At 43.6% G+C, this 12,628-nt stretch overlaps 1 protein-coding gene across 12 annotated transcripts in view; it reads left to right on the forward strand.

Annotated features, from left to right (window-relative positions):
* The window catches only part of ASB13 (ankyrin repeat and SOCS box containing 13), a 41,013-nt gene extending 28,700 nt beyond the window's left edge, over positions 1 to 12,313 (forward strand). For 11 of the 12 annotated variants that reach the window (XM_068275992.1, XM_068275994.1, XM_068275988.1 and 8 more), the window contains exons 5-7: positions 2,152 to 2,286; positions 6,709 to 6,900; positions 10,179 to 12,312. In XM_068275992.1, the coding sequence (XP_068132093.1) occupies positions 2,152 to 2,286; positions 6,709 to 6,900; positions 10,179 to 10,306 (455 nt within the window). In that variant the 3' untranslated portion in view covers positions 10,307 to 12,312. Of the gene's footprint in view, positions 1 to 2,151; positions 2,287 to 6,708; positions 6,901 to 10,178 lie in introns of all 12 variants that reach the window. The other variant, XM_068275996.1, reaches the window with a different exon arrangement.
* Positions 12,314 to 12,628: the final 315 nt, after the last annotated feature.

A 12,628-nucleotide genomic window follows, 5' to 3' on the forward strand; every position in this document is an offset into this window, starting at 1 on the left:
TTTATCAAATATGATCTTTGGACGTGATTTGAACGATCGTAACTAATCGGAAGGAAGTTATCAATTGTTCCCATTTACTGAACAATTTTTCAAATTCGATCCTAAAATCCAACTTTTCGAACGATTTTATCCCATTTAGCAATCAACCAAAGAATAGTTCCTTATCGATTGCTTTCATAAACATTGCATTTTCTATACAATTTGATCGTAAAAATCGCACAGAAGATCATATTTGGTGAAAAAAAGTGTCCCATTAATTGGCACCTTTTACTGCCCACACACTGTACACAGATATTGAATTGATTTCAGCCTGAAATTTGTTGAAAATCTGTGGCGCCCCTGCCTGGCTGCCCAGGTCTCCCCATCTCGCCTGTCCCGCTGGTGCGTGTCCTCCCGTGTCTGGTGGCTCTTCTTCATATCGTGTCCTTCGACAAAAGCTGGAGTTCAAACACTTGAGCTCTAGCAACATACATATCGGATAGCTGGTGTTTGAACTCAAGCTTCTGTCACATGAGACATGGAAGAGAAGACATAGGAAGGAGAAAAGCCACTAGACGTGGGAAGACGTGGGACAGGTGAGAATTAGCTCTGCTGCTTGGTTGTCACTTGGACAGAAATTGATCAGGATAATTTGCAGCATCTATTTCTACCAGAATTTATCACAATGATCGAATCTGCTGGAAATTGATGGGTAAAATCATCAAATGTATGGCCACCTTAAGTCACCTTAAGTCAGCTTCGTTAAACCTAATGCTTCTTGTTGTTCCCTTGAACTGAGAGCAGCAGTGATTTCTGGTTAGGGAATGTGGCTGATCTACCACTCAATGCCCCTTCTGTTGAGCTGAATGGCAGGAAAGTGGATCAGACTACAGAGGGCAAGCCTGATAGTTACTGGGGGAAAGAAGGCATTTTGTAAGTTCATGTTAATATAAATGATCTTTCTATTTCAATATACAAACAGCTATGAGTGTTTGAAAGGATCTGCTTGGCCAAACAGCAGATTTTTCCCAGCCCAAAAAAGAGAATTTTAGTGCAGTGTGCCAAGTACAGCCTGCCCAGCAGCACCCCTGTTTTTCCCATATTCCAGCATGTGTAATTAAGGCAGGCATCACATTGGCATTGAATGCTTGCATATCTCCCTTTTATACAGTGTGGAAATGGTAATTAAAAGGCGGACACTGGGCTTCAATGGCAGTGTTCACACTAGCATCGGATGTCATTGTTCAATTGGTGGCCGCTACATGCAGCCTCTTTTAGTCAGCTCACAAAAGTCCCAGGGTAATTTATCTATGGGCAATAAGTCTACAAAATAGAGGCTCCACTGACACTGCTGTAAAAATTAGGAAACCATGCATGGCAACAATGATATGGCATCTGTTCCTGCCATTTGTGCCATGTAGTGTGAATGTAGCTTTTGCATGGAGCAGGCTATATTGAAACTGTAGACCAGCAATCACCTAATCAGAAATCTGAAATGCCCAACACTTATTGAGCTGTCAGAGGAAGCTATGGATGTGGTTCTGACCTGAGGTCATGTTTTTTTTAATTACTTCAACACTGTATTCCTATCCCCCATGACTGTATGGAGGGGCAATAGGGCAGCTGTATAATAAACCAGACCTAGTCTTCCATATGCTTTTCAATTGCTAACCGGGCAGTATTCATTATGATAATATTCAGCCTTCTGTGTGAGCCAAACCAATCATTCAATTCAGTCCAGTTACTGTAATCCTGCATAATCAGTCATTTACTGGAGCTAACTTTGTTCACTGGTTATCAATAGTCAGCTTTTTTTGGCACTTTGATGATGTGCAGAACGGCTACAGAGTTGCAAACTTACAGTGCGGTTGAGATAATATGAATCTGTCTGTAGCCTGTGTGTGTCTGTCCCAGCATACATTTATGAGGCAAATGGAAAAGGCCATAGACACTTTGAATCATGGGAACCCATAGGATGGATTTTTACAGGAATATGTAGTAGGAGTTCTCATAGTGTTGAATTAGACACAGTGATATATGAATATATCCGTTAAATTTTTGTTGGTCCATCTCCAAGTGCAGTATGCCTTAAATCAAAAATATAGTAATAGCGTTTATGGCTAAAAGACATCACACCCTGTTAGATGTTTAATATTTAATCTTATTTTTCAGGCAGTGCCGTCTGCGTGAAGCTTTTAATCAAAATGGGGGCAAATCTAGAAGCTCATGACTGTCATTTTGGAACCCCTCTGCATGTATCTTGTGCAAGGGAACACTTAGATTGTGCCAAAGTATTACTTCTTGCAGGTAAGTGCAGGACTTTGTGTCACTAAGTAGGAAGCATGGCAGTTAATGACATTTCATTGTATTAATACCAGTAGTCCATATGTAATAGTTTAATATATCATTATGCAGAGTACGGTGGCAAGCATGAACACATTTTAGGATGGTTTCAACAAGGTAAATGCCAGCAAGTAGTGGTCAAACATCTTTGTCATACTGGTGGATATTCTGACCACCACAGATGCCCAGATTAGCAAATTGGAGGAAATGGAAAGATGTTAAGATTTAAAAAAAAAAGACAGGAAGCAGGGTAGTAGAATTTTTAGAAAATGGGCAAAGCAAGATACATCTCTTCTTTATTTAGAGCCCGTGCATTCAGTGTTTGTGTTCATCCAAAGTTTTGAATTCTACTCACTCAGCCAAGGGTACTTTTACATTTGTGTAATCTGTACTGCTTAGTGTGTAAGATCTCCTCCATATCAGAAATGCTTTATTGATTTAGACCATTTGTAGGCCTAAGACTAGTTGAAGATTTACAGTGTTGTAAAAGGTTGTTCCCATACTTCACACTTCAGTGCCCACCACCAGAAACAATAGCATGCCAAAACAACAGTCTTTGATTATAAGGTCAAAAAGTATTAAGTATAGGTTTCTTGATTCCAGCTCCAGATATAATCTATAATGTTATGGTTCCCACCTTTCACACTTCCAATTCAGCTTCTGGCTTAGTTGACCCACAATAGGCGCACATGAAATTGGCACTTCACAATATAATTTGATATACATTAAGGGACCTTAAAAAGCATTTGCACAACATTTTTTGTGGGTCCAAGAGTTGACCATACAGTCTAAGGGCCTGAGCCCGCTAACGCAGATGTGTCCGCTTTTCAGCATCTGTAACATTGATGTGTTGCTGAAAAGCGGACACAACTGCGTTAGTGGGCTCAGGCCCTAATGATCCAGTAAGGCCTCGTTCACACTTCACGCGTTGTTGTGCGCTTTTCAACAACACGTGGGGTGTGCGTTTAGTAAAGGTACATAAAAATCAATGATTTTCTATGTGCCTCGTTCACATAGCTGCGTTTCAAACGTACGCGTGTTTGAAACGCATAGCTGCATGCGTTTCTGTGCGTTGCGCGCACAAACGCATGCTAATGCAAGTCAATGTACGTGCAGTAAAAACGCATGACATGCGTTTTTCCCGCGTTTCGAGAATCGCGTTTCTCGACGGAAGTGTAGTGGACAAAAGGAAAAAAAAAAGAAAACGCATGAGGACCAAAAACGCACAAACGCATTACAAAAACGCGTACAAACGCATGAAGACGCATGCGTTTTTCATATGCGTTTTCTCCCTGCGTTTTATGCGTTTTCCACACGCACACAATGTGAACGAGGCACCTCTTTTTTTCTGGTGGGAAAAAGACTGCATTGTAAAGTATAAGAAACACTTGAATTTTAATTTGCACTGAAATTTTTTGCTGAAAATATTCTATTAGATTTCAACCCGGGTTACATGCAGAGCATTATGTCCAAATTCTGTGAAGTCATTTTTAAATTCAGATACATTTTAAAGCACTTTAGATATATTTCAAATCCCTCACAAATGACTCATTTTTAACATATGAATATGTGTAATCCTTTTCTTAAGTTAAAAAAGGTTAAAATGTTTTAGTTTTTCCTTTTATATATCTCTGCCCTCATATTCTTCTCAGGAAATGGCAGAAACTTTGTAGCTCTGACCACAGCACTAGTTTAGCTGCCAGCTGGTCACAGCTAGAGTACCAGGTGTTTACATCTAATAAATGTATGAGCTGAATTACAGATTGGTAAAATATTGGTAATTTTTTACAATAACTGCAAAGTGGGGTGTGCGTAATTATTCAGCCCCCTTTGGTCTGAGTGCAGTCAGCTGCCCATAGATATTGCCTGATGGGTGCTAATGACTAAATAGAGTGCACCTGTGTGTAATCTAATGTCAGTACAAATACAGCTGCTCTGTGACGACCTCAGAGCTTTTCTAAGAGAATCTTGGGAGCAACAGCACCATGAAGTCCAAAGAACACACCAGACAGGTCAGGGATGAAGTTATTGAGAAATTTTAAAGCAGGCTTAGGCTACAAAAAGATTTCCAAAGCCTTGAACATCTCACGGAGCACTGTTCAAGCGATCATTCAGAAATGAAAGGCGTATGGCACAACTGTAAACCTACCCAGACAAGGCCGTCCACCTAAACTCAAAGGCCGAACAAGGAGAGCGCTGATCAGAAATGCAGTCAAGAGGCCTATGGTGACTCTGGACGAGCTGCTGACTCTGGGGGTGCTTCTCTTCAGCAGGGACAGGGAAGCTGATCAGAGTTGATGGGAAGATGGATGGAGCCAAATACAAGGCAATCTTGAAAGAAAACCTCTTGGAGTCTGCAAAAGACTTGAGACTGGGGCGGAGGTTCACCTTCCTGCAGGACAACGACCCTAAACATAAAGCTGGAGCTGTTTTGCAAAGAAGAATGGGCAAGGTTTTCAGTCTCTAGATGTGCAAAGCTGGTAGAGACATACCCTAAAAGACTGGCAGCTGTAATTGCAGCAAAAGGTGGTTCTACAAAGTATTGACTCGGGGCTGAATAATTATGCACACCCCACTTTGCAGTTATTGATTTGTAAATAATGTTTGGAATCGTGTATGATTTTCGTTCCACTTCTCACGTGTACACCACATTGTATTGGTCTTTCACGTGGAATTCCAATAGAATTGATTCATGTTTGTGGCAGTAATAGGACAAAATGTGGAAAACTTCAAGTTACTTTTGCAAACCACTGTATGTATGTATGTATATAGCTAGATCGATCGATCGATCGATAGAGATAGATAGATAGATATTTTATATACCGTATTTTTCGGACTATAAGACGCACTTTTTCTTGAAAGGGGGGGGGGGGGGGTTTGGAGTCAGTGCGTCTTATAGTCCGAATGCAAGGCAGAGTTGGCAGCGGAAGCTCTTACCAGTTTAGCTGCTGCACGTACTGACTGAGTCCCTATCTCCTCTGTCTTCAGTCACCATCCATCCTCTATCCTGCATCTCTGGTGCCCTCTTACTGCGTAACCTGGCGGCGCATGTGCGCCGGGGTCACGCATGACATGGCAGCGAATATCGGGAGGATGGGTGGAGCTAGCGACCGTATGCACAGTATACTGCAAACACTGAGTGGCCTGAGGGAAGAGGACGGACTGATCGGCAGCGGTGGCAGACGATCCAGAGCTGGGGATAAGCTAATGCAGAAGCTGGAGGTGGGCGGAGCTAGCGGCCGTATGCACAGCAGACTGCATACAGTGAGTGGCCTGAGGGAAGAGGACGGACTGATCGGCAGATGATCTGAAGCCAGGGAACAACAAGATGATGCAGTGGCTGGAGTAAGCCGGAGATGGGCGGAGCTATCGGCCGTATGCACAACATGCTGCAAAGATTGAGCGGCCTGAAGTAAGACGAAGGACTGATCCGCAGGAGCGGCAGACGATCTGGAGCCAGAGGACAAGTTGGTGCAGTGGCTGGAGGTACTAGGAGGTGGACAGAGCTAGCGGTTGCATGCACAGGATCCATCACCTCACATGGGAGGAGAGGTGACTGCATCCACTAAGTGGCCTGAGAGGAGAAACTGATCGTCAGGAGCGGTGAGAAGCGTCTCTAAACTTTTGTTATTCTGGCAGCAGTGCATGGTATAGCAGCAAGGGCTGCAGGTGTTTGCAGGCTGCTCCAACTGTGCAGACTTGTGAGCAAGATAGATTTCCCATGATGCTTCACTATTGTGAGGAGTCTGCTTTTCTAGTTTTAATGAAGCAATCTACTTGCCCTGTTGTGGAAGTGCATTGCTGCAAGGTGGATCTGCTTGGCATTTTCTTTCAGTGAGAGTGTATCTTGGTTATTACCTTTACCATTCAAACTGGATTGCATTTAAGGATTAGTGTATGGTAGTTAGTGTACCTTGTGGGTCAGCAGGGGCTAGTGTACAGTAGTTAGTATAGCTGGGCATTGTAAATAGAGACAACTTAGGGCAAGAAAGCTCCACAAGACACTCCTGCCCCATAGATGCACCCAGGTTTAGTATATATTTTTTTTCCCCTCTGATTTTGTCCTCTAAAATACGGTACACACACACACACACACACACACACACACACACGCACACGCACACGCACGCGCACACACACACACCCCACACACACACACACTCACACTTCCTGGTTGGCGGACATGTTTTTAAGTTTGTAAACATTGCCTAAGTCTGGCGATTAAAAGCCAAGATCGTGGCGGGGAGCGGTGGAAATGACAAATAGGGACACAGGAGATCAGTGACTCGATTGGTATGTTTTGTATTGTAAATCGGACAGTACAGATTCTCTTTAATAAATTGAATGTTCTGAAATAAAATACATATATCTTGTTTTTTTTAATAGGTGCAAATGTAAATGCAGCTAAGCTACACGAAACCGCACTTCACCATGCTGCAAAGGTGAAAAACAAAGATTTGATTGGCATGCTGGTTGACTTTGGAGGAAATGTATATGCAAGAGACAATCGTGGAAAAAAACCTTCTGATTATTCCTGGCCAAACAGCCCCACAGCTAAATGTTTTGAATACTATGAAAGTAAGTCTCTATTTATAGTTTATTTTTGTTGTTGTCCTATTTACAAACCAGAAACAATTTTTAGGTATCGGGATACATCACAATTTGATAGAATCCTAGGCTGTAGACCCAATTCACTTGTATTAAATGGGGCCACTCCAGTCTGTAATGTGGTGGAACAGCCAGCAACAGAACCGAGCTGTGTTCACCGCCCAGCACCACTGCCTGTATAAACAGGTCCTTGATCTTCATGGATGGAGCAGTGAGCTGATTGGAGGGTGCATAGCTTGTACAAGTGAGAAGTACAAAGGAAGATGCAGTTTTTCACACCATAAGACACACCTAAATTTAGAGGACGAAAAAAAGCAAGCGTTCTCTCTGCAACCCCCTAGCTAATAGCAATTCCCACAGCTCCTGCAGATTATAATGGCAGTGGAGCGCCCTCGCCCATGGCGTTCTGTCACAGGGGTTGGCAGTTAAGATGATGATAGGGCACAAGACCGGGAGGAGCACACTGGCCTGAGAGGTGAGGGCGCTCAGCTCCTGTTATACTCTCCAGGGGCTGCAGGGATTGCTATTACCTTGGGGTTGAAGGGGAGACCTGGAGCAGGCCCTAATATGTATACAAGAAAAACAGACTTTTTCCTCCCTCTTTCTTTTGGGAGTGGGCGGAGTACTTCTAAAGGTGTTAAAAATACAGTAATCAGTTTTATGCAGAAATGTCATAGATCTGGTTCACACTTCACTAATTTTTATGTGCCACCTCTACACCTCTCATTGACTGTTCTCTAACTGCCTTCTCTCCACTCTCTGAACACTCTCTCTCTCTCTCCTCTGTAATTGCCAAAGCTAATCTAACCACCTGTTCTTTGGATCCTATTCCCTCCCATTTCATTCCGCAGCTATCCTCATCTCTCTTGCCTGCACTAACAACACTATATAACCTGTCCCTCTCTACTGGCATCTTTCCGTCCGAACTCAAAAAAGCTGTTGTGACACCACTACTTAAAAAACCTTCTCTAGATCCTACCACACTTGCCAACTACCGCCCAGTGTCACTTCTCCCATTTGCATCCAAACTACTTGAACGCCATAGTACATGCAGAATTAAGCCATTATTTATCTGATAACTCCCTACTTGATCAGTTCCAGTCTGGCTTTCGCTCTAACCACTCCACGGAAACAGCACTTACCAAAGTGGCCAATGACCTTCTTACAGACAAATCCAAAGGTCAATTTTCCATACTCATCCTTCTTGACCTGTCATCAGCATTTGTAGGAATAAAAGGCCTTGCTCTCACATGGTTATCTTCCTACCTCTCTGGAAGGTCCTTCACAGTCTCCTACTCAGATCAAATCTCTTCTCCTCATGCTTTGTCTGTCGGGGTTCCCCAAGGCTCTGTCCTTGGTCCTCTCCTCTTTTCCATCTACAGTACATGCATGGTCTTGGTGATTTAATCAACTCATTCGGGTTTCAATACCACCTCTATGCAGACGATACACAACTGTACCTCTCTACCCCAGACCTTAACTCCCTCCTTAAACGTGTTCCTGACTGCTTGTCTGCTATATCCTCCTTCATGTCCTCTCGCTTCCTAAAACTGAACTAATAATTTTTCCACTGACTCTGTCCACCTCCCTGCCTGAAGTAACAATAAATGATAATAACACTCCCATAATTTCAGTTCCCAAAGCTCGGTGCTTGGGGGTGATATTCAACTCATCTCTCTTTTATTCCTCATGTTCACTCCATAACCAGCTCCTGCCATCCCCAACTCAAAAACATATCTCGCATCCGTCCTTTTCTCACTCAAGACACAACTAAAATGTTAATACATGCTCTTATAATTTCTCGTCTGGACTACTGCAACATACTACTCTGTGGACTACCTTCTAACAGACTGGCCCTGCTCCAGTCGGTACTGAACTCAGCTGCTCGTCTCATTCATCTTTCTTCTCGATCTTCCTCTGCCGACCCTCTTTGTCAAGCTCTTTACTGGCTGCAAATTAACCAGAGGATCCAGTTCAAACTCCTAACCCTAACCTACAAAGCTCTCCACAATCTCTCTCCCCGGTACATATCCTCACTAATTTCCAGATACAAACCCAATCGCAATCTCAGATCGGCACATGATCTTCTCTTGTCCTCCTCTAGAATCAAATCCTCACATTCACGTTTACAAGACTTCGCACGCCCTTCACCCCTCCTCTGGAATGCCCTTCCACAACACATCCATCACTCGCCAACCTTTGTTGCCTTTAAACGCTCTCTAAAAACACACTTGTTCAGACAAGCATATGCGTTACCTTAGGCCACTTCCCTTTGTCCTAAGACCAAATTGCACTCCTACTAGGTATCCTAATACACAAAGCCTCTATATATTTGCTGCATCAGTGGCTGGATGGTGTACTGGTTAAGGGCTCTGCCTCTGACATGGGAGACCTGGGTTCGAATCTCGGCTCTGCCTGTTCAGTAAGCCAGTAATTCAGTAAGGAGTTCATTGGGCAAGACTCCCTAACACTGCTACTGCCTACTGAGTGCGCTCTAGTGGCTGCCTCGCAAGCGCTTTGAGTCCGACAGGAGAAAGGCGCTATACAAATACTGCCATTATTATTATTATACTACCCCTCCTCCTGTCCCCCCCCCCCCCCCCCCCCATTCCCTTTAGATTGTAAGCTCGCAAGGGCAGGGCTCTCTCCCCCTTTTGTGTCTTGGTAACCATTATACATTTTATTCATCATGTTAATTTTATCACTGTCATTACCAATTCTATAATTTTGGTTTTGTATTTTGTCACTAATTATGTATCTTGTATTTTGGTGTACACCATTGTCTGTATTATTATGTACCCCATGTTTGTTTCTTACTTTGTACAGCGCCACGGAATATGTTGGCACTTTATAAATCAATAATAATAATAATAATGTGCCAGCAATTTGAAAAGCTCTTGCTAATGTAATGCTATGCTTTTTGAAAAATCACATCCCTCAAGTAAGAACACACACATGGCATTACAATTGCAAGAGCTTTTCAAATCACTGGCGCTTAGAAAAACACTTGCAGTGTGAACCAGGCAGTATCAGTAATGTCTGCTCAGCCTGCTATCGCTTTATGGTGTCCACTTTTGGTTTTATAACAATGGATTGGGTGCCTTACATTTTTGTTTTGTGGTCTAAATAAATAACCATGCATGCCTGCAATGATAAATACTTCCAAATGGCAATCATGTTTATGAAATGTTCAATGCAACATATATTCAATATATAAAGCTCTGTCTTTAATGTCTTTCCATTTTCAGAGATGCCTAGAAGTTTATCTCATCTCTGCAGACTCAAGCTCAGAGAAGCACTTGGTCATGGAGCAGTAGAAAAAATTGATAAATTAAATATACCCCATAGACTTATGGAATATCTTGCTTACAATTAATCTGGTAAATACAACAAGTTGTACTTGCTGAGCAGTAAGGAGAAGAATATCCCTCTTTGCTTGAGAGGAGTTTGTGCAAATGGACGAGAGATGAACAACCACCCCCTTCACGAAGACCTCATTTTCACTCTCACTATGGATTCCTCGTATAGAACAGATGCACTGTGATGTGTAAATGCATGGCATAAGCACTGGCTGAAACATTTGTTGTTTTGTTGGTGCATACACTTTGAATGTCTTAAATTATTCTTACTGACAATGTTATTTTTGTAAAATGTATAAATGTGTGATATGTATCCTAGCTATAGAAGTAATTACAGTTAGAACAAGGAATTTATTAGTACATTATATGTTTATTTATGATAAGTCAAATGATGGCTTACAAACTAAAAGTGGCCATACATGATGCAACCATATTGTTTGATTTTCATGGTGATTTGATAAATTGATCTATTGAATAGAAAAATTCATTTTTCAGATCAAGGAAGCAGACTGAGCTATGGTGGAAAATTATGACCTATTTAAATGAAAATTGAATGGTCAATTAAAGAGACTCTGAAGCCTCTTTAAAAATCAGTTTTCAGCTCTTATTTATGTTAATCTCCTTGCCGTTCTAAAAAATCCGCCAAGGAGGCAGCGCCACACTTTTTTTTTTAAATCATGTAGCGAGCCCAGGGCTCGCTACATGATAGCCGCTGAGCGGCGGCATCCTCCCACCCACTCCGATCGCCTTCGGCGATCAAAGTATGCAGGAAATCCAGTTGAGAACGGGATTTCCTGCAGGGCTTCCCCGGTCGCCATGGCGACCGGGCGGGATGACGTCACTGACGTCATGAACGTCAGAGGGAATCCCGATCCGCCCCTTAGCGCTGCCTGGCACTGATTGGCCAGGCTGCGCAGGGGTCTGGGGCGGGGGGAGGCGGCGAGCGGCGGCGATCGCGTACTACACGCAGCTAGCAAAGTGCTAGCTGCGTGTAGGAAAAAAAATTATGCAAATCGGCCCAGCGGGGCCTGAGAAATCCTCCTGCGCAGGTTACCCCGAACTGTGTTCGGGATAACCGGCAAGGAGGTTAAGGATCTATGCCCGACCTAAAACTCCACTATCCCACGGCTGAACGAGGGTTTTATCACCCTTAAATCCTAGGGCAAAAATCCACAACTTTCTTGGTCGTGGATTTTGCTGCCCAGGGAGGCAGAGCTTACCACTGTAGCTCTGCCTCCATTCGTGTCAATCCAATGCAGATCTCTGCCTCTCCCCCGCCCCTCTCAGTGAAAGAAGACTGAGAGGGGCAGGCGGAGGCGGTGATCAGCGGGGATTGCTGTGAGGAGAGGCAGAGCTACCGCAGAAAGCTCTGCTTCCTCCAGGAAATGCTCCCCCGGTTTTGCCCTGGGGATTTGAGGGTGATAAAACCCTCGTTCAGCCGCAGGATAGCGGCGTTTTAGGTCGGGCATAGATCCTTAACATAAATGAGAGCTGAAAACTGAGTTTTAAAGAGGCTTCAGAGTCTCTTTAAATTCAATCAATTATTATTCATTCAATTTTTTTTTTTTAATTCTAATGTACTTCAATAATTAATGTAATTACGAATGGTGAAATAATATATAAAATAAATTCTAAAATATTTTCATTAAAATCTTTACTAATATCTGAAATTTTATTAACAAGTTCATGATTGGAGAATAGTATATCTACGACCTTTGAGCCTCAGGAATGTAGATATAAATCCTTAGTATTTAAGGGGTATAGAAGACATGCTAGGATGTACCTGTGCTCACGTTCCCTGGGGATCAGTTAAGGACTATCAGTGAATCTGTACCTGACATCCAATCCTCCATTTTCCCCAAATGCAGAGGGGAGGCAATGCTGGGGTAAGTAGTACCTTGTAACTAGAAATCACCGGGCCCCCCTGCAAAAATTTGGATGGGCCCCCCTTTAGGGCTGTTTTGGGGGGGCAGGAGGGGTCGCAGCATGAGGGGAGAGCGTGGCCACCCACATTGGCAGGGAGGGGGGGCAGTCCTAATCCCCCCCCCCGCTCACCTTGGGCTTTCCCCTTAGTGCTCCCCTCCAGCATCAATCAGTGGTGGCGGGCAGGAACACATAACTCCATCCACCGTGGAGGTCCGATCTCTAAGTGCCTCACGCTACTTCCTGTTTAAGCAGTAAGTAGCGTCAGACACTTAGAGAGCGGAACCTCCGGCACGTGGGAATGCATGAAGGTATGTGTTCCTGCCCGCCGCCTGCTGCCACTGATTGATGCTGAGGGGAGAGCGCGAGGCGAGGGAGGGGGGAGACTGTCCACTCTACCCGCTGATGTGTGACCA

Source organism: Hyperolius riggenbachi, chromosome 3 (genome assembly GCF_040937935.1).
Source record: "Hyperolius riggenbachi isolate aHypRig1 chromosome 3, aHypRig1.pri, whole genome shotgun sequence".
Lineage (NCBI taxonomy): Eukaryota > Metazoa > Chordata > Amphibia > Anura > Hyperoliidae > Hyperolius > Hyperolius riggenbachi.